The sequence below is a fragment of the Zonotrichia albicollis genome, chromosome 2 (genome assembly GCF_047830755.1).
Source record: "Zonotrichia albicollis isolate bZonAlb1 chromosome 2, bZonAlb1.hap1, whole genome shotgun sequence".
Classification (NCBI taxonomy): Eukaryota; Metazoa; Chordata; class Aves; order Passeriformes; family Passerellidae; genus Zonotrichia; species Zonotrichia albicollis.
In genome coordinates, this window is record NC_133820.1 from 76,443,151 (window position 1) to 76,463,096 (window position 19,946).

Below are 19,946 nucleotides of genomic sequence, written 5' to 3' on the forward strand. Positions count from 1 at the left end.
ACCAAGGGGCTGTTTTATAGGGAATACCCCAGAAGACAAACTTCTTAGTGGTTTTTATTTCTATTTATTAAATATTAAAGGAGGAATTAAACTATACAAAACATTAAATATAGTAATCCTTTGCTATATAGTTCATGCACAACAAGGCTAGTGACTCATACAAGACCTGAAAGCATCTTTGGCAGGATTTTATCCTCACTCATTAGGCATCATATCAATGTGAAAGGACAAAAAAAGCAAAATTTACCCGAGTACAGTTTATTAACTCAGCAGATTTTTCACTGATGGAAGAAGTGAGCCTTATATCTTGCATTATTATTGATTATACTATCATCTTATACTTAGTATCACTTCCTTTAGCACTGACAGTGTGGTTAATATCACAAACAAGCAAGAACTGTACTGATCCAATTGTCCACTAAAGGGCAACTCTCAACTGCTGGTAGATTTTTACCTTCTATACATGTTTATGCTTGAGTCAGGCCTTTGGGCAGTACAGGAGGTCAGGTAAAGATAAATGTTGTTTGTTCAGTGTCAGTAACTAATAAGAAATCACCTTGGCTTTAACCCCTCCCTGAGCCTTTGGAGGGTATGGGAGGTGATGAGAAACAGGTTCTTGATCCTCTCTTCTTGTCCTCAGCCCCCTACCCAGCACTTATGAGGCAGCTGGAGCTGTGTCCCTGCCGTGGGCTTTTCACAAGCCCAGGATGAACGGATGCCTCCTTTCTGTTGGTTGCTCCTGCTTCTGCCCTGCTCCTGTACCCAGCACACCCCTGAGGACACCAGCGCCACATTTTGAGTTGGAGGGAATTGGTTGAGATTGGCTTTTGTGGGAATAGCATTTCAATTACCACAGCTGTTAACAGAGAGATGTACCTCATGTATATGTATTATTATCATTAAAAAATTGACACATTATATTAGAGTGAGAACAGATTTTGTTTCTGTTGGCATGACTATCACATTTTTCTTTTTGGTTTTAATTTTGCCTTCCACTCCAAAAATTTTTAGAAACTTTTGTGTTTCAAGGACAATCTTCTCTGATCTCCAGTTGAGTTACAGCACTCTTGACACTCGTATGATACAATACAGACTGAGGACAGCTTTTTGTTTGAAAACCTCTACTGGCTGCATCTTCCTACAGTTTTGTTTACCATCTAATAAACTCAAAATTCTGTCTCTGGTTTCCTGAGTTACTTCTCAACTGGGGATTTGATCTTGAAACACATATACAACTTTCTTTAATTTGCTAAAAGGCACTGTCTGTAGAATTGGCGTCAGTGCTGTAAAATGTTCTGCAAACGCCGAGAGCAAGGCACATGGGATCTGGTTGTGACAGTACACTTTTGAAGTTATTGTTGATATAAACATTGTCTGTAATCAAAACACTAAATCAGATAATAAAATTAATGAGTGTCTCATCTACTGACAAATAATAATTAAAATGAATATTTTTCCTTTTGACATTTTGGCATATATCCTCCTGAAAAACTGAAATGATGGATAATTTCACTTTTGCTGCCTTTTTTTTTTTTTTTTTGGTAAAGCTTCTTCACTCCTTGCATCTCTTTTTACAATCCTTATCATCCCTCTTTTCATATAATACTCAAAAAATGTCATTTCAGGATAACCTTTTTCTTGCCCTTTTTAGCAGATAAATATCCTCCAAAGAAATCAAACTTATATTTTCCAATTTCCCACTTTGAAATAATCAAGAGCAGAAAATATACAAAGAAATACTGTTATGATTCTTGTTCTTGAGCTCAAACCATCAAATTATCATTTGACCCATTTTAATAATTCAAAACTATATTTTTTCTTTTAATCTTAAAAATGTCAATTAAACACTATCAGTTGTAATGATAGCCTACTGCCTTTGATGAAAATGATTCATTTAGAAATGCAGACCCATTTTTATGCATTTATTAATGATATCCTTTAAAAATTAATCAACAAAGGAGTATATTTAATACCTCCAAATATTAAAAGTGAAAAGTGTATCAGGGTATCAGCATCACTGAGAAAATCTGCAAATAGATCTGGACTAGGCCCATAAGGTCAGACCAAATGGATCTGGTCCTGCTTCATTCCTTGTTTTAATGGCTGGAAGATATGGAAGAATGCTGTTTAAAGTACTACCTTTACAAATGGTAGAGTCAGGGGTTGTTTGGGACAATTGACTACTGCTGGCTCACTGTACTAAATATAGCCTTCTAAAAATCTAGCTGGAAAAAAAAATGTTGGAGGGAGCAGGAAGGTTAAAAGTAGCAAAATTTTGATTTAGAAATAAAAATAATTTAGACAAAATAAGGAAGCCATCTACATATTTAAAAACTATTTATGGAAGGCATAAAGAAAACCTTATACAAGTGCTCATTATTCTGTCTCTTCCTATCTCCTCCACCCCAATTGACTTCAAGGCTTTTTTTTTTTTTCATTTCCAACACCTCTGCAAAGGAATTCTTGAATTGCAGTATTTGCCATAGGATTGATTCATGTTCATGACATGAATCAGCTCTCTGGTAATTCCAGCTATATACAGATGAAATTAGTTTCTTTCAAAACCGTTGAACTTCTCTGAGTATTTCCCTGACTTTTCTCTGGATCTTGGCAAATGTAACAAGAACTTGCTAGATGACTACAGTTTCTTGGCAACTGATTAAATAAATAAATATAAAAGTATAGATGTACTTTCTGTTGAGTGTAGTTCAGAACTTTTCTGCCAAAAAATTATATCTTTGAACATAACTTCCAGTGGGGAAGATTGGAGAAGCAAAACTTAAGAAGAGACAGGAAACACAGAATTTGGACTGATTTTTATTTGCTGTTGCATTAAATTTTAAATATTTTGGTTTGATTTCCTGAAAATCTGTTAACACAGCACTTTCTGATAAATGCCATAGGACAGTACTGACACCTGAAATAACCAAATAAATGAAAACAGACTTCTGTATCATATATGAAACTAAGACAAATGAATAAAGATGGGATATAAGTAATACTTTTTGAAAGATCCTAATATAGATGTCACTTAGCAGACCCATCATGGTGGTCACATGTCAAAAGAATCTTCTGCTATCAAGATCTGTGTCTTTGTTCAGGAATTTAAAAGTGAGAAAGTAAAAAAAAAAAAAAAAACAACATTCCATTGTTTAGCAACATTCCTCAGTCAGGAATAACATAAGCATCTGTACTTTATCAACATTCTTCAGTCAGGAGTAGCATAAGCATCTGCACTTCTTCATCTGGACCACTGGCCAAAAATATGAGATATCGTAGAGAGCACCACTGAACTAAATTAAAATAAATTAAATATTGAAGGAGTTAAAGTATTTGCTTTTCCAGGTGGAAAGAATGGCACATGTGCATACAATGATGGGAGAAAAAACCCACCTAAAATCTTCTGTGCATTTAAAGTATTTGACAATTAAAAAAATCTCCAGTTTCAAAATCTGTAGTGCATAGATGTACTAGACTTCATGATAAAGTGTATGATGACTCCAACCAAGGCTGTCCCCTTGAAATGACAAATCATGCAGAACACTAACAATGTTTTCATTTATCTGTTTCAGTTTACCTGCACCCTGAAAGTCAGGACGTCAAATTAGGAACACCTTATGCAGAGTGACCTGTGCATCAAATCAGTACAACACTTCTTCCTTCCCACTTGAAAAAAAACTTCTGATAAACAACTTGAATTGATTTTCAGTTAATGCAGATGCAAGCAGATACTATTTTTAGCAAGAACTCCTTGTCCTAGACTCCCAGACTGAGACTGAAGCCAGGCCCAAGCTTATTCAAAGTGACTACTGATAATCCTTTGAATTAGTGGAAACTTAGAAATGCTGGTTTTAACACATTTTGATCCTTAACTCACCCAAACAGAGAAAGGTAAAAGTTTTAATGTTTGGTTAGCATTTTGAAATTCTGACAGAAAAGAATGTATGGACAGTACCCAGAACCTTGTCTATAAAAGTGCAACCACAGCCCTACAGCTACTACTGTCCCTAAAATAAAGGGTGATTCAGGTGGCTGCAGCACTGGGCTTCCTCTGTAATCAAGTACTTGCACAGTCAGGCTGGAAAAGGCATTTAAGTGACTGCATTCCAATGACTTAATGGGGCATAGACTCCTAAATACTTCTGTGGGCAAGACCTGTAGTGCAGATTCTTCCTAACCTTAGATATCACTAACTCTGCCCATCGACTTCATAGGCAGCCCTGGGGAGCTGGATGTCTGAAAGCTTACTGCTGTTTCAAATCTAAACCAGGTATGTAAAAGTAGATGCCCTGACTTTTGCTTCAGTGGTTCTAATGAGATAAGAGAAAAAGAAAGTAGTCTGGCTCCAACATTCATTATGATTTTATGTAAATTATTTTAAGTAGGGATTCTTGCCCTCCAGTGCACAAGGATCCTGAAGTTGATCTACTTTTTAAAACTAGTTTAGGAAACTTTCAAAGATTTTGCAAGTTTTATATTTGCTTGGAAATACACAATAATGGCAGGGTGTGTGTGTTCCAGTATCACAAAAAGCACCTTTAAATACCTCAGTATTCTTTTATCCATTTACCTTTCCATTCCTTGCATTATGGAAACACTACATTCTCTCACTGTGAAAAAATACTGGAGAATTATTTATTCAAGTAAGATTTTTTGCAACATTTATAATCATCTATGTAGTTCTTATGAAATGTTATTAAAAAGTCTCTAAAAAGAACTACATATGGGAGTGCCTAAAGAGAAAAATCAAAAACAATTGTGGTGAGGGATGCTAAGGAACAAAAATTAGGATGTATTAGCTTGCACAGGATTTCACAGACGTTTCTACAGAACCCCACTCTTTGTACTGATTTTAGAGAATTTCGTCATAAAGGTAGATCCTTGAAATTTTCTCATCATCATGCCTGAATGAGCTCTCAAATTACAAATACATGCATATCTGCTAGAAAGCATTCTCCTGAGGCTGAAGTTCTGGCATCCAGCTTAGTCAGGAAGGGAAACCATAGAAAAGAGAAATGATAGTGTTGAATCCTAAAAGGTTACTGTTCTCAGTAAGAAAGCTCAGCTATTTACAGCACTAGACACAAAAAAAGATATTCAAACAGCTTCCCAATAGCCAAAATGACGAACACATCTGGACTTGATATTCATTCCTTTTCCAGCAAATGGCTGTACCAAGTTATAGTTTTCAAAATGTCTATCGCTTTACATACATAGATTTAATTTAATTTAAAACAAGGTTCCCTGTATGAATGCATCACATCTTCAAAGAAAGGCTTCCTCAAAATCATAGCATGAGAGCTTCCCATGGTTTCCATGGAAATGACCTTTCACTATTTCCATGGTAATGGATCTAGTTTTATATATTTCTCTTTTATGAGACTTTATTATACCAACAAAGCTACCATCCAGAATATAGTCCTTAACTTATGGATGTGAACTCACTGAGAGAAATTATCTGGCTCCCAAGCCCCATGGGCACGCTAAGCTTTTGTGTGTCTTTTTAGTACCGTGCAACAGACTTTTGAGAAAGATCACCTATTGCAAATTGTCAGCAGAGAAATGCTGACATATTTTGCTCATTTTTGTTTCTAAAGGAGTCTCTGGATTCATCTGCTGCAGTCTTTTCCAGACTGCTCCACTGCTCCCAAAGGCAGAACAGCTGGAAAAAAAAATAGAATGGATTGAGAGCTCAGAGCCTTCTATAAATTCCAGGCTGTTGATCATATCCTGCCGCAAAATAAATATTATCTAGAGCATTTATTGAAAATCTATAGACCTTTGAAATTACTTAGACTTGTTGGTCTTTCTTTTAGAATTTATACTTGAAATTGTCTTTCCCTTCCCTGTTTCTTTTTTCTTTTAAATTGTTATGGTCATTGTTGCTGTCATTGAAGCTAAAATCTTCTTTACCCTGGAGTCAAAGTGAATGGAAGCAGTGAATTCAAACATATAAAACTGAGAGCATCAGAACAACCAAGGTATCCCTGTCCCCAGCGTCCTTGACACTCAGCTAGACCCATGGTGTTATGGAGATGGAGCTTGGAAAGGATGGTGCTGCCACTGAGGTGCACAGATAAAAACCCATACCCTTTGGAGGAATTTTCCAGTAAGGTGCAGTTTGGAAGGAAATAAAAAAAAAAAAAATATTTCAATAAACTTCTTCCATCCCTGTCAGAAGATCTAGGGTTTAATAATAAAGCAAAACCCCCTCCCATCCAGGAAAAGTAAACAAATTAAATCTGTGACGAAACCATTAGAAAAGTGCAAGTCCCTCAGAGAAGGAGAAAAACACATAAACCTGATTGAGCAATTTAGTCTGACTCATGTCTAATTGGTGATGATGCATACGAAAGAAAGAATTCACGCCTGTCATTCAGGTTTGAGTTTTCTGGGCTAGCCATTAGAAAAACGCCAATTTTTAGAGTAAGTTAGACATGAGACAGACACAGGTGGCTGTAAGACAATGTTTGCATGCAGTAAAGGTAAAAGAGCCACTTTCCAGCATTAAATTTAATTTTAATGCTCTTTTTTTTAAACTAAAAAATAGGTCAAAATAGAGCTCTTGCTCTTAGAAACATTCTAACTCCTTCAGAGGAGATAATGACCAACATATAAATCAATTGTCATTAAGTATTCAAATGGCATAAAAGCACATATATTACTTTACATTACTGTTAAAGAATATCTAAAATGCTAGGATGATCAATTATGCTTTTTGTTAAGGTACTACAATGACAGTGACTATCCAGGCTTCAGCCTGCTGTCACTGAAAACATTCCACTCCATTTAATTCTATTCCTTGCACATTTCTAAATTAAGAGCACTGCAAGTAATGACTTTTATTCTATATATTGAACTCACAGCCTTGTCAGAGAAATATTGTGGCTGGAAATACTTAGAATACTCAAAGAAATATGATGTCTGAAAAAATGGACATCATCTAGCTTTAAATCTCTAGAGGGTTCATGTTTACACCTGAGCTACTCACATTTAGGGTTACATTCATAGGACTGATTTTGGCCACTTACTTCAGGATGAAATGAGATCAATCAATGTCCCCAATTTGTTTGTTTCTCTCCAGAACTATAACAGGTGTCTAGGTGATTAGATTATTCAGTCAAATGAATTTAAACAAAGACAATTGCAGGCAACTGACAATACTGAAGGACAGCATTTATTTTTCTGGAAAAATTTCTCTTACACAGCATTTTTGTGTCACTAGTTCTTTAGAGAAAATGCTTAAAAGAGTTTCTGAAATTATTTTTCTTAGTGAAGCTAATATCTTTATTGATAATTATAGATCTTCATTTTATCTTTTCTTTTTTCCCTCAAAAATCTTTAAATAGTCTTGTCTAAAGATGGCTCAAAGCCTTTACTTAAGTGAAATATTTGTTTTTAGCAACCAGGTTTTTTTGGATATGACAGTGGATTCATTTTTCTTTTAAATAATGCTGATTTCCCATTTATTTCCACTGTAGCTTGACATTCTTGTCACAAAGACAGACTACCTAGTTTCTTGTCATGGTCTATAGCAAAGATGTTTACAGTGGTACCTATAAAAGCATTAGGATCAGGACAGTAATATACTGCTTCCGTTTTTAAAGGTATAACTCTAAGTGATGTCAACATTGACTTCCAACAAGGTAATATTCTGTCATCTTGATAAAGAATTACATCAGCAAAAAAAATATATCTAAGAAAGAATATTAATTAGAAAAGTTAAAAAAAATCAATAGCTTTACAAGTCTGGAGAGACTGGGCCAGCATAAGAGAAGACAAAAAAAGCCCCAAGCAAACCCATAACTAAAACCCAAAAAAAAGCCATGACAAAATAATATTAAAAATAAAGCATAAAACCACAAAGAAGCACAGAGACTTTACACTGCTGAAGCTTTTTTACTGTACCCCTGTGGTATGCAGGTATGTCACCACAGAGACATGAGTGTCCTGCCAGAGACTTCTATAAAAAGAAGCACATCAATGGCAGAAAGAATTGACTTTAAAGTACACCTGGAGAAAAGTACCAAGTGTACTGGTTGTAAAATGATGTCTCAAAGTTCTGACATTGAAGCACACAGAACTGCAGCTCCTTCCACCTCTCCTTCCCATGTAGGGCAGAGCAGTGACATTCCTGTCAGAAAAGGAAAATTTTCCTTGGTTCTGCAAGCGGGCCCTGTGGTTACCCCCTCTAACCAAGGAATGTATGCTCCTCTGGCATGAAATGAGGTTTGTTTCTGTGATCTCTGAGTAAGCCTTTGGAAAGGCCAGTTTGAAGAAGCTGGAGAAGGAAAATATTTTCCAAACCACACATAATGCTATTGTCAGGCATATTGCTGTGTACTGTCAGACCGAAAAAGTAATATTTCTGACAGCAAAATGAGCTCTTACATTATTTTGCAATTAATGTATGTTCCAAATGATAGATTATGTTTCAAGTATTTAGCATTAAAATAAAAAACTAAAGGCAAAAGGATGGATGATGTGACACTTCTGGAATTGGATTCACTGGTATAATCTTTCTACACTCTATTTTCTGATCCATCTAAATAGCTTTGTAGCTGGTTAAAGCATGCCCTGTACCTCCCAGCTGTAGGAACTGTCATAGCCATTTGGATTCAGAAAAGGATTATGTTCTCCACTGCTTTTAATTACCATCTTTCTGGCCATAGTCAAAGCAATACTTGAGCAAATTCCGTTTAACATTTCCCATCTATCTGAATTCTAATCCACCCACTGCTTTTGATAAGACATTGAGTAGTGACCTGAAAATAGTGTTGCAAAGAAGTTGGAGAAAGAACCTGGCGGGGGAGAAAAATTGCAAGGTTAAAGATCTGATAACCACTGGTTACTAATTTAAACTGCTAATGGTCTAATGGAGCTGGAGCTAAGGCTCCTATTGATTAGCTGAGGTTCGCAAAACATTCACTCCCAAATATAACTTGCTGTATATAGTTACATTTACAAGGCAAACAAGCTAAAAAAAGAAGAGCAACTCTGCCACACAGTAGTGGCAATGAATGCAATAGCTGTGAAGCTCTGTGATGGGATATGACATGCATTTCTTCATACATTTACATTTTAAAGTTTTAATGAAAGCACATTGTCAGGGAATGCCAAGCCCACTACGTGTTTTCCCTTTGCAGTGCAGTGACAGGATCCTGCTTCATGTTGCAAACAAGAAAACATTTTGTATTAAATGGGGAGTGAATATGCAAAAATGAAATTGAACAAGTTCCTACAGCAAATCTGCTCCCCATCAAAAATATAAGGGAAGCCTTTCTCAAAGACAAAATCATTTTCCTCCTTTTCTTATGAAGCAGGTTCTTATCAGATGTTTAAATGCTGGCTGTTGGGAAATTTTCTCTGTCTTCAAGAAAGCTGCAAAGATGCTAGAGCACTTCCTGAGACTTCATCAGCAAAATAATTTCTTCTATTAAGAAAATAAAGTTGAAATTAATTCATGCATATAGAAATAACTGACTGAGTCAGACTGTTAAATGCCTGTTAAAATCTAACTTCATGGATTGATGGTATCACTTGATATACAAAAACCGGAAAAAACTTCAAAAATGTAACATCCATCAGATCAAAATAAGATTTAATTGAGAGCTCTTTCTGTAGGGTATTGTTTTTGAGTTTATCTATGTTCAAAAACTAATTAAATTGTCCCCCTAAGTCCATAATAAACTGCTTTTGGTTTTCCCTTTGATGATGGCTATCAATTATGAGATTTTAGTTTATATTGGCCATAATCTGACTCTTTCTAAGCTAAAAAAAGGCTTGTTGGTGTATCATATTCAGTAGGACTAAATGGCCTAGAAACTGGCACTCATCAGTCTCTTGCATGGCTCTTAAAAAATCCCAATACAGGAAGTCTGTACTACTTAGGGAAATTTACCATATCATAATTCAACAAACTCTTTGCTTTTACCACCATTTTACCAAGTTATTGCAGTATTAAAAGTGGAACTTATTGCAGTATTAAGTGAAACTTAGGATGGGACTTCTGTTTATGGGATCAGGAAAAGTCAGATTCTGTACAAGGGAAATCCATCTATCCATCATGGATGACACAATCCCTGGCACACCAAGGAGCTCTTAAAAGTGCACTGCACAATACTGAGACTAACAGGCTCCTCTCAGATTTAGCTGCCAGCTAATATGGGCCTGGGTTACCCAATCACAATGCAGATTAGTCTAATAACTTAACTTTGGCAGTAGTACTGCAATAAAAAGATCCATAATGGAAAAGGTGACGATGTGAACCTCAGCGGAAAGACACAAAGCCGTACATCAAGAGACAATTATGGGTCCCAAATACAGCAAGCCAAGCAGGTGATGACTGTCATCAAACCTGTCAACAGGCAGTGTGCCGACTTGCAGTCCTGATGACAGTGAGTGCTTTGTTTATTCTGTTGTGAGTAATGCTGGTGTGCTATTTTTGGTCTCTGGCTATATTTGCAAGAAATATTTCTGGTCTCTGGCTATATTTGCAAGAAAAGTGCAGGATCCTACCTCCTTTTGGTCATCAGTGTTTCCTCAGACGCGAATGCTTGAACATCTGTTCCCATTTCAAGAATTAAAAGTGAAAATGGTTCTCATTTGGAGTATCAGCTTCACCATAATTGAGTGTTGAGTTAGCCCCATAGCAGATCTTTAATGAGATAAATGTTATTACAGACTGTTAAAAAATAGTTGAGTATGGTGAAACTATCTCTCTGCAGAGATCTGAGGGCTCTCTTTAGAGCCTGAATTTCAGGTTCTTTATGAAGACAATTCAAAACTGTTCTTCGGTCTTTAAAGAAGGAGTAACTCAGAAAGAAAGATCTGATTTTTTGTATGAATAGCACCATTAAAGTTAACGCATTTTTTAAGTAAAGTATTCAGCTGAGTATTATCTGCCATTAAGATAATTAGGTCTAATTTTGCCTTGGACCTTAGTTGAAGCTTTGCAGTGGGAAATAATTTCTAGAAGTTTTACCTATTTAAACAGACAAGTTAAATAGGGGATTTTGAAAGACATTTCCAGCTCATTCTCAAATCAGATTTACTTGTCATCAGAATTTCATTTTTAATGTGCAAAACTCTAGGTAACCATTGTTAAGGAGCTATATTGGGATTTCTGAATGGAAACTATCAAGCTATATATGTCTTCAGATATGCAGTGCCAGTGAAAGCATCTTGAAAAATTACTATCTCGAGATAATCCAGGTATGCCATGTGGAGTTTTCAAACATGTAAAAAGATGACCTAAAACTGTGCCACTAGCAAATTTTACAGTCATGATGTTAAATATTTTTTAAGACTTCATCTATAAAATTAGAAGCCAAATCCTCTTTTGATTAAGTAAACAGCTAAAGAGTAGTCCATTTCATGGGGAATAAGACTGTTTTGTTCTCAAAAGAAAAAATATACCATCCTCTTGCTTAACCTTTTTAGCCATTGCTAAACATACAGGTAAGTAGAAATTTCCATATCTGAGCAAAACAATTGTCACTGTTTTTTCCAGATGAAGAAGGTCAGACAGGAAAAAAATGATTGTTATTCCAAGCATCACAGGGCTCAATTACTCCTTTACTTGGGCAAATTCCCCATTGATGCCACCAATATTTTTACCTCAATTACTACCAAATTATCCAATAATAACAATAAAAACAAAAGACATGGAATTTCAGAATAAAACTGAAAGCTTGCAATAGATTTGACTGTGTACTAGACCATTGCATCTTTCTCCAGCATTGCCATATTTCCTTTTGTTTTCATTGGGAGCTATAAAACAGATTTTTGGATATTCTAAAGTACACATGTTTTTCTCTGTGTTTTCCCCACTATTTAATCCAATTTATTCTGAATTATCTCCTGGATAGGGCTGATATACAAATGGAGATATATTTTATCTCACCCTTGATGTCCAACACATTGTTGAACTCACACTGAATCTCCAGTAGAAATTACAGAAGTGCCAGGAGACACTGTGCTCCATGGAGTAGCCTAATTTACTCTGAAGTAAATGGAATTACAGTACTTTGTGACAGGGCACACCTGATTTTAATCATGATGATGTTAAACACAGATTTACACATATTCAAGGAATGTGGAACTTAGTCAAGATAGCTGTTTAAAAGGATTTGAACAAGAAAATTCAACACAAAGCCTCAACATTGTACAAAAGAACTTCTGAAACTTTATTGTGAATTTTAAAGTACATTTAGAAAGGATCTTGTCCTTCATATCATTAATTAAAAATAAATTTAAAGAAATCCACATACTAGTAGTTTGAGCAAAGTTCAGTACAGACTTTTTGAAGTCACAATATATACATTGCATGAGAGTGCAATAAGCTTCCAATTACATTAGGTATATATTTCTAAAATAAAGAGCTTTGATTTGACATGTGTGAGAGGCATACTGTTTACAATGAAAACATTTTACAAAATATAGCAAAGGAAAAATGGAATTTAATACATTTTGAATGTACAACTACTTTATACTTTTTTTAGGTAATTCTTTACTCAAAGTGTACAAAAGTCCATTTTTAAAGGACACCTGTTCATTTGCACTGTCCAATACTGATTAGAAATCATAGTTTTAAAGATTCATTACTATACATATCAGTGAATTCTTATTCAACTCCATAGCCACTACAATGAAGAAAATATTACAGAATCATTGACAGCATCTTCTTCTCTCCTAAACTATGCATAGATAAATACATAGCAATGGTGCCTATTACTACAATAAAAGTGAAACATTTCACCTGATTTTTGCAACTATTTTTTGCATAAATATAATGCATTGTATATATATGTATATATCGGTTTATTTAACAATCAACTGATTGCTTATTTTAACACTCAGTAACATACAGAAGCACATACACTGCTATCCTTAAATATTTTCCACTCTGTAGTGGCTCACAAGGTTCAAAAAAATCAACACTGTAAATTTGTAATTCTCAACCTGGGGAAAGAAGATCCCTCAGATGGACTGATACTACTTATACAAGTTAAACTGTATTATGAATCCATAGCGTCCACCTCCAAAATACATAACAGGAGTAATATAGTATACTGTGGCTACTAACTACTGCATCATCATTATATAGGAAATCGTCACATCAACTGTTTTACATTTATGATTACTCATTACTATATATCACACACAGAGCAAAACTTTCCCAACAGATGGATCTCCTTTTCTACTGTTTTTCATGTTTTAGAGAAAAAATCATCACACAGTGACAATGTTATGTCTGGAGAAGTATGCAAAATGTGTTTCCTTTTTCAGGACAAAAGAGTAAGCAGTAAACTTCTAATTATTTCACAATAAGGATGAAAAAATAAATCTTTAAAGAGAAAGTCAAGTTTTCAGCACTGCAATTAAAGAAATTATGTACTGAGGGTATGGGAGTGTCACTCAAAACTGTGTGAAAAGCATAGCAGAAAATTAGTTAGCCAACAACGAATTAAAAGCTGCATTTTCCTTTCAAACAGAGCACAGTAGGGTTATGTGATTTGTGTCCAACCACTCTGCAATGTGCTATCTGAACAGCTCAAAGTATTTGCAAAGGACAAGACAGCTTTGCATTTATTATTGCAGAATAAAAGGAATATGCTGAAATGTGTAATGACCGATGGTGGATTTTTAACCACCACCAAGGATGTCTGGGACGTTAAGATTTGCAGAAGACAGCACGTTTTTCCTTTTCAGGGTGGACAAAAACCCATCCTACATGGATTTGCAAAAATCCACCCTACATGGATTTGCTTACCTACTTTCTCTTTTAACCAAAGTTAAAATTAAGTATCTTGCACCAAAGAGCTTTACTGCCTTTCCAGTATAGCTGTCTCTTCTACAGAGAAAAAAAAGTACTCTCTGTCTGCAAAACACTACCTACAGCAGTGACCACTTGGAGGGCAGACATTGCAGTTCAGATGCAAACCACTTTAGACTACTGTCCCTGGAACCCCTCTCTGCTTTTTCCTGCTAAATGCAGTGGACTAGGCTTTCAGCTGTCATCCCTGTTCACAGCAGGAAGAAATACCAGTAATTTTGCAGATCCACATGATGTTTTTTACTTTTGCTGTCCACTAAGCCACCAGAAACTTCACGGTGACAAGCTATAAAAAAAAATATGCACCACAGTTTTGCCTAATATCCATGCAAGAAGAGCACAGCAAGCCCACCGACTGCAGTCATGCTACACTCGCCTGTCCACTGCACACAACAGCACACAGGTGAGATTGAACTGCCTCAGGAACCTGAAGGGAATGGAAACAAGACATCCCTGGCATGGCTCCTGGAGACAAGACAGGTTTAATGGCATGCTGACAGCCTGTACTTTAAGATTTTTTCCTTAAAATAGCAAGTAAAAAAAAAATAAATTAAAAAAACCCAACCAAACAAACCACTATGGAAACCAGAAGCTTTACCAGTCAGAAACCTGCCCAGCATTACTGTATTTGAGTGTCACTTTAGGTTAAAAAGAAATCTTTTAGCTTACATTATGTGGCATATTTTTTCTCTATTTCTGTTTTAAATACACAAAATAGCCCACCCCTTCCTTTGATATCTTCAAAGAGAATAACTGAAGCCTTCCAGGATCCTTGACAGCTTAAGTATACAGGAGGAATAGTTGACAATTACATTAGCTTTTCCCAGTGTGCAGAAAGGATGGCTAATGGAATTAATGAATCGTTTGCTGTTCCACTAGTCAAAAGTCTAAATAACAACATGACCTTCAGTCAATGCTGCTGAAGAAACATTTCCTTAAACAATTCACAATCAGAGAGAGATGACCTCAGATTGCAACTGTGTGTATGTGACTTCTCTGCTTTAATTTACTGTTTCTTGTGTAGACCTACTTAAAGTTAAACCATTTGCACCAGTTGCTATTTTCCCTAGTGACTGTTTATACCAAACAGGGAGGAAAAGAAAACTACCATGATTTAAAGGTTAAGTCAGCTACTAGGAACAAAACATCAAGGTAAAATTTCCATGAAGCCAAAATAATGCTCCCAAGTTTATGTTTTTCTTAGAGAGGTAATAAAAAATGTTTATTGTATATTAAGTTCCTTTTCAAATAAAATAGAGTTTTAAAAATAAAGATGAATAATTCTCTTCTTGCTTCTCCTTGTTTCTATTTCATGTAAAATTCACTGCCGCCAGTGGTGGGATTTTTGGTTTAAACCAGTGTGAAAAGAAATCAAGTATCTGTTAACAAACTGCTATGTTTCAAACTGCTTGTGTTTCATAGTGCTAAACATTTTATTAAAAAAACAGTAATATCCAATAAGAACTGAGGGCTAGGATTGCTATTGTTGTTTTGAAATAGTATTTATCAGAGGGATAGTGGGAGTTAGTTAATATCAGATCAGCTCATGAATGCAGATTGCAAAACAATTTTTATATGTTTGGGTTGTTTTGTTGTTTTGGTTTTTTTTTTAAGTTCTAAAGCTGAAAGCAGTATTCCTAAACAGAAACAGTATTCCTTATTTATCTTTGAAAAAAAGGGTTGGACTAACCCTACATTTTTAATCTTTTTTAGGATTTAGTTTAGCAGGATAAGAGGTTATAGTGGAGTGAAAAAATGATTTAGTACAGTGCCTACAATCCACTGATGCTTAATATAGTTGATCATCAAAATACTTAAAACGATAGTATTAAGTGATTTATGCAGTTGATGACATGAATGTTTATGACAGCCTTAGCCTCATAGTTGCATCTGCTTCACTTTCACTCACTTTATTTGAAGACATGCATGTGTAAAGATCAGTAGCAATTGCCAATTTGCCTGATGTACCACATCAGGATACAAAAACTGCTACAGATTTTCCCCCTCAGGTGCAATTTTGTCATACTCCATTTATCTTTTCAATCCTCCCCCAATGCTGTGGACTTGTTATTTAGTAATCCCTGATTGTTGTGGTGAAGGAACATTAGAAAGTCCCTGCTGTCTGCAAGGCAGAAAATTACAATGGTCGTCTATTAAATTTGGCTCTCACAGTGCCCCCTTGGATCAAGCCTGCTTGTCACAAACACAACCAGTGGCCATAACGTCAGGACAAATTATCGCCGATTTCCAAAATGTCAATTTTAAACTGATTTTGTGTCTCGCAATGTCGCCTCTTCAGCACCTAGACAAAGGTTGTATATTTAAGGAGGGAGAGAAAAATCTTAAATCAACACATCACATAGGGTAGCTTCATTCACTTATGCATGTCAGGTTTTCAGTTTTCAACTCCCAACCGGGAACTCTCCCACATGATTGCAACCCATTGTGCAACTGAACAACTTGGCTTTCTTCCACTTGAGACAGTTAAAGAGAGATTACTGGGAGCATTCCTTTCCAGGGCTGCTCTCGTTAAATACAACATTCTCTGTAAACACCAGCGTTTTTCTTTTGAATTCAACATTTTTACACTGCAAAGTAATCTCTCTGCCTGGATCTTCTCTCCCTCTCATATGCACACAGCTGCAGGATTCCTATCTCTGATCATGTATATCCCTATCATACTTCTCCCATATAGACAGAAGTCAAATTTATCTACTGTTTAGGGAAAAAAAAAAAAAACACAAAAAAACCCAAAAAACCAGCCTTTCATCAGTTTGATTAATTTAAAGCTGTAAACCTTGGTTTAATTCTACTGACATGAAAAAGTAACAGCTACAAGCTCCCAGTCAGGATTTGTGATTGATTATCTAGTGAAGCCTTTAAACAAAAGCTTGTTTGCTCATTAGTTGCACTAAGGTCTTTAGTGACATATACAACAACAATCTTTAATTAAGAAAAAACATGACTAAATATTTAGATATTTTAATTCTGAAAGAATAAATAAATAAGCAAATAAATTAAAAAGAAAAAAACAATAAAACAAAACCAAACAGCCAAAGCTTTACAATCAATCACAGAATAGAGGAAAATTTAAAATAAAGCTCTTAGGTAACTGAGATATTTATTGTTGTAACACTTTATTTCCCAGATCTGACTTTTCTTTTGGAAACATTGTACTGCCACTACTATCTCATCCTTCAGAAACTCAGCAAGATCCTATCCTTTCTACAGTAACAGTAACCACGAGTGTGATTACACGATCTACATGCTTGCCACCCATCACTTACGTATCTCAGCATACTGTTGCATAAATCACTCTTACTCACCCATGGGTACAGTGCATCCTGCCTCCAGACCACTGAGCTAGTTTTGTTTGTTTTGATCTACACAGAGCATAAGGTGTGGGAAGTTTTCTGCAGAAGGGATCACATTTAAGCTTGAAAAGACTACTGAAGCCTAACTCAAACAATACACTAAAAGAAAAAGTAAAATAATTTTGCAAAGCTAGTTTTAAAAATAGTTGAGACTTTTCTGTTGAATTTCAATACGTATAATACCATCAGAAGTCATCTACAGTGATACTAGCTTCCTCTCCTTGCAACAGTATTGAAAACAGCAGGATGCTCTTATGGTAAAACACTTAAAAGTCTCAACAAATTTGTTAAAGAAATCTTAATGCACGCTGAGCAATGATACACATTCAATATCTGACAGAGTGGTAAGTGAATTAAGGGAAAAAGAAGGTTTAGGTGTCTAATTCTGACCCTCACCTCTCTTCAAAGGTCATACCAGTAGTAGCAGATAGCATGGACTGCATCACACCAGTCTGCACTGCTGCCTACAATAGCCCAAAGGACACTGACACACGGGCTTTGCCTCCAGAGATGCTCAGGACAGGCCTTCTCCCAGCACAGGCAGAACCCACCCATGCCACAACCAATGGTACAAGCCAAACTGGTGGCAAGGAGTTTATCTTCTAGCACAGTGCAACAGTTCCACACATCTATCCATGGAAATTGCACCTGACAGCTCACTCTCTGTATCAGCACAGTGTTTCCCCGACTGAAATCTTGCAAATATCTGCCCAGATCCAACAGGACCAAAGGTTCACAAAGCTGCAATGCTGAGGACTTTCACATCCAGAAACAAAAAGTAAAATGCATCTAACACAAATGGAATCAGAAATATGTGTTTGGAGGTGCCTCATGATCTCTTCCAGTTAGAAACTCTCTCCAACATACTGCTGATGCCTTAGTGATGTCCCTATGTGTTTTTACTCTCATTAAGACTGTAAGCAACAGGGATTCAGCCAGGGAACTGCCTGCTAGGGAGGAACCTGGGAGTTACAAACTGTTCACTTCATCTGCCTTCTATCCTGCTTTTGTTTAAAGGCATTCCTACAGAATATATTCACCTTTGATGTATATATGCCATAGGTGTCTGTAGGAGAAGCTTCACATTGATTTGGACTGCAATTGCACTGGATTTTCAGATGGTTCATTGTAACATTTGGCTTCTGTTTTTATTCTGTAAAATAAATCTTCAAATGTCATGAAATTAGATCTTCAGCTGTTTTCATAAATAGAGATTGTCCATTACTGTATGAGGACTTGGTTAACTTCTCAACTGGACAGCGTGGAGTACTTTTGGGTTATTCACAACAGAAATGATGTCTGTCTTCATAAAAACTGTTGAAAAGTACTTTGAATTTCCTTCTGATGACTCTTTAGCTATTCAATACATACCAGTGCATGTTCATTAGACAACATGAATAATGTACATTTGGCCACCATCGTGTCTTCTCTCTGAAGCAGAATCATCCTCAGTATTTCAATAGGTACATGTAATCCTGTACATACAAGCACATGTATATATCTGTTCTGATATCTATACATGCACATGCACAGTCATAAGACAACATGATGACTGGCTTCATATTATTCTTGTTTGAATTATTTAGGCCCAACTAAACTAATACAACCAAAATAACAAAAAAATCTACACCAGCCAATCAACCTAAATTAATACAACTAACTAACCTAAATTAAATTAAATAATTAGCACTAAAGTAAGCAGCTAAAAGATATTATTCACTATTACACACTAAAAAAATCATGACTTTAAGAGGGTGACACAGTATGAAACTTCATCAAAGAGGCCAGTTCATGGAGTTTCTCCTTGCACAAAACAGCATCTGCTTCTTGAAGTTTGAAGAGAGTGGCTGATGCCTTGCTGGTTTTGTTTTGGTGCTGGGTTGGGGTTTTTTCAGATTAATAACTGTCATCACTAATGTTTCCATTTAAAATATTCTAATCTCCAGATTAAATCACCTTTCAAGTGAAATAGCAGACAACATCCTTAGAATTCTGTGATCTTTATGAGTTCAACATGAGACATGTAGGCTTTTCAAAAGCACTTTGTATAAAATGCAAAACTCCCAGAGATTTTAATGCAAATCTTTTGCTAACCCTAAGCTGTTCTGATAAAAATTTTATCCTCAATAAACTTACGATTCAGTTATGCTGTGCACAAAGCCAGTACAGCTAGTTTTAAATAAAATGTTACACACAGTCAAGTTTTTCAAAAACAAACCCAAGCAGGTAAGGCTATCACTATTACCTTAGGAAATAAAAGCATAATTGTAAAATAATAATGATCATCTTCAAACAAAGAAAGGGAAAGTATAATCGGAAGCAGTTTAATATTCACCTTCAACGAGAGGAAGATGTTAATTTCCAGCTGTTTCCATTTTTAATTGATGATTTTTTCTGTGGTGTGTGAAAGTCAGCCAATTTTCTTCAGAAAAGTGCTTCTATTCGCTTAACTCGGTAAGAACTAGATGCCTCTTATTGGTCTACTGCACCATGGGGATGGAATAAAATATGAAAGCAAGGATTTCTTTATTCTAGCTAGGAAAATTAACTGTTAAGCTCAGTGGGGGCAGAAACAAAGGTGGCATTTAGACATAAGTAATTTAGTATCTAGCTACAGCAGGGCCCTCTTGGAGAAGAGAGAGACCAAGGGAATGCAAAATTGTACATGAATTATTTCTGAGTCAATTCCTATAAAAGCAGAAGAACTTTTTTTTATGCTCAAATGGATTACACAC

The 19,946-nt window shown here is 35.8% G+C and overlaps 1 protein-coding gene across 18 annotated transcripts in view; it reads right to left on the reverse strand.

Annotated features, from left to right (window-relative positions):
- The window catches only part of PCDH9 (protocadherin 9), a 689,424-nt gene that overhangs the window by 646,245 nt on the left and 23,233 nt on the right, over window positions 1-19,946 (reverse strand). The window contains exon 3 of one of the 18 annotated variants that reach the window (XM_014270988.3): window positions 12,773-18,686. The exons of the other annotated variants lie outside the window; for them this stretch is intronic. Coding sequence (XP_014126463.2) covers window positions 18,660-18,686 — 27 coding nt within the window. The 3' untranslated portion in view covers window positions 12,773-18,659. Of the gene's footprint in view, window positions 1-12,772; window positions 18,687-19,946 lie in introns of those variants that run through there. 18 annotated transcript variants of the gene reach the window in all.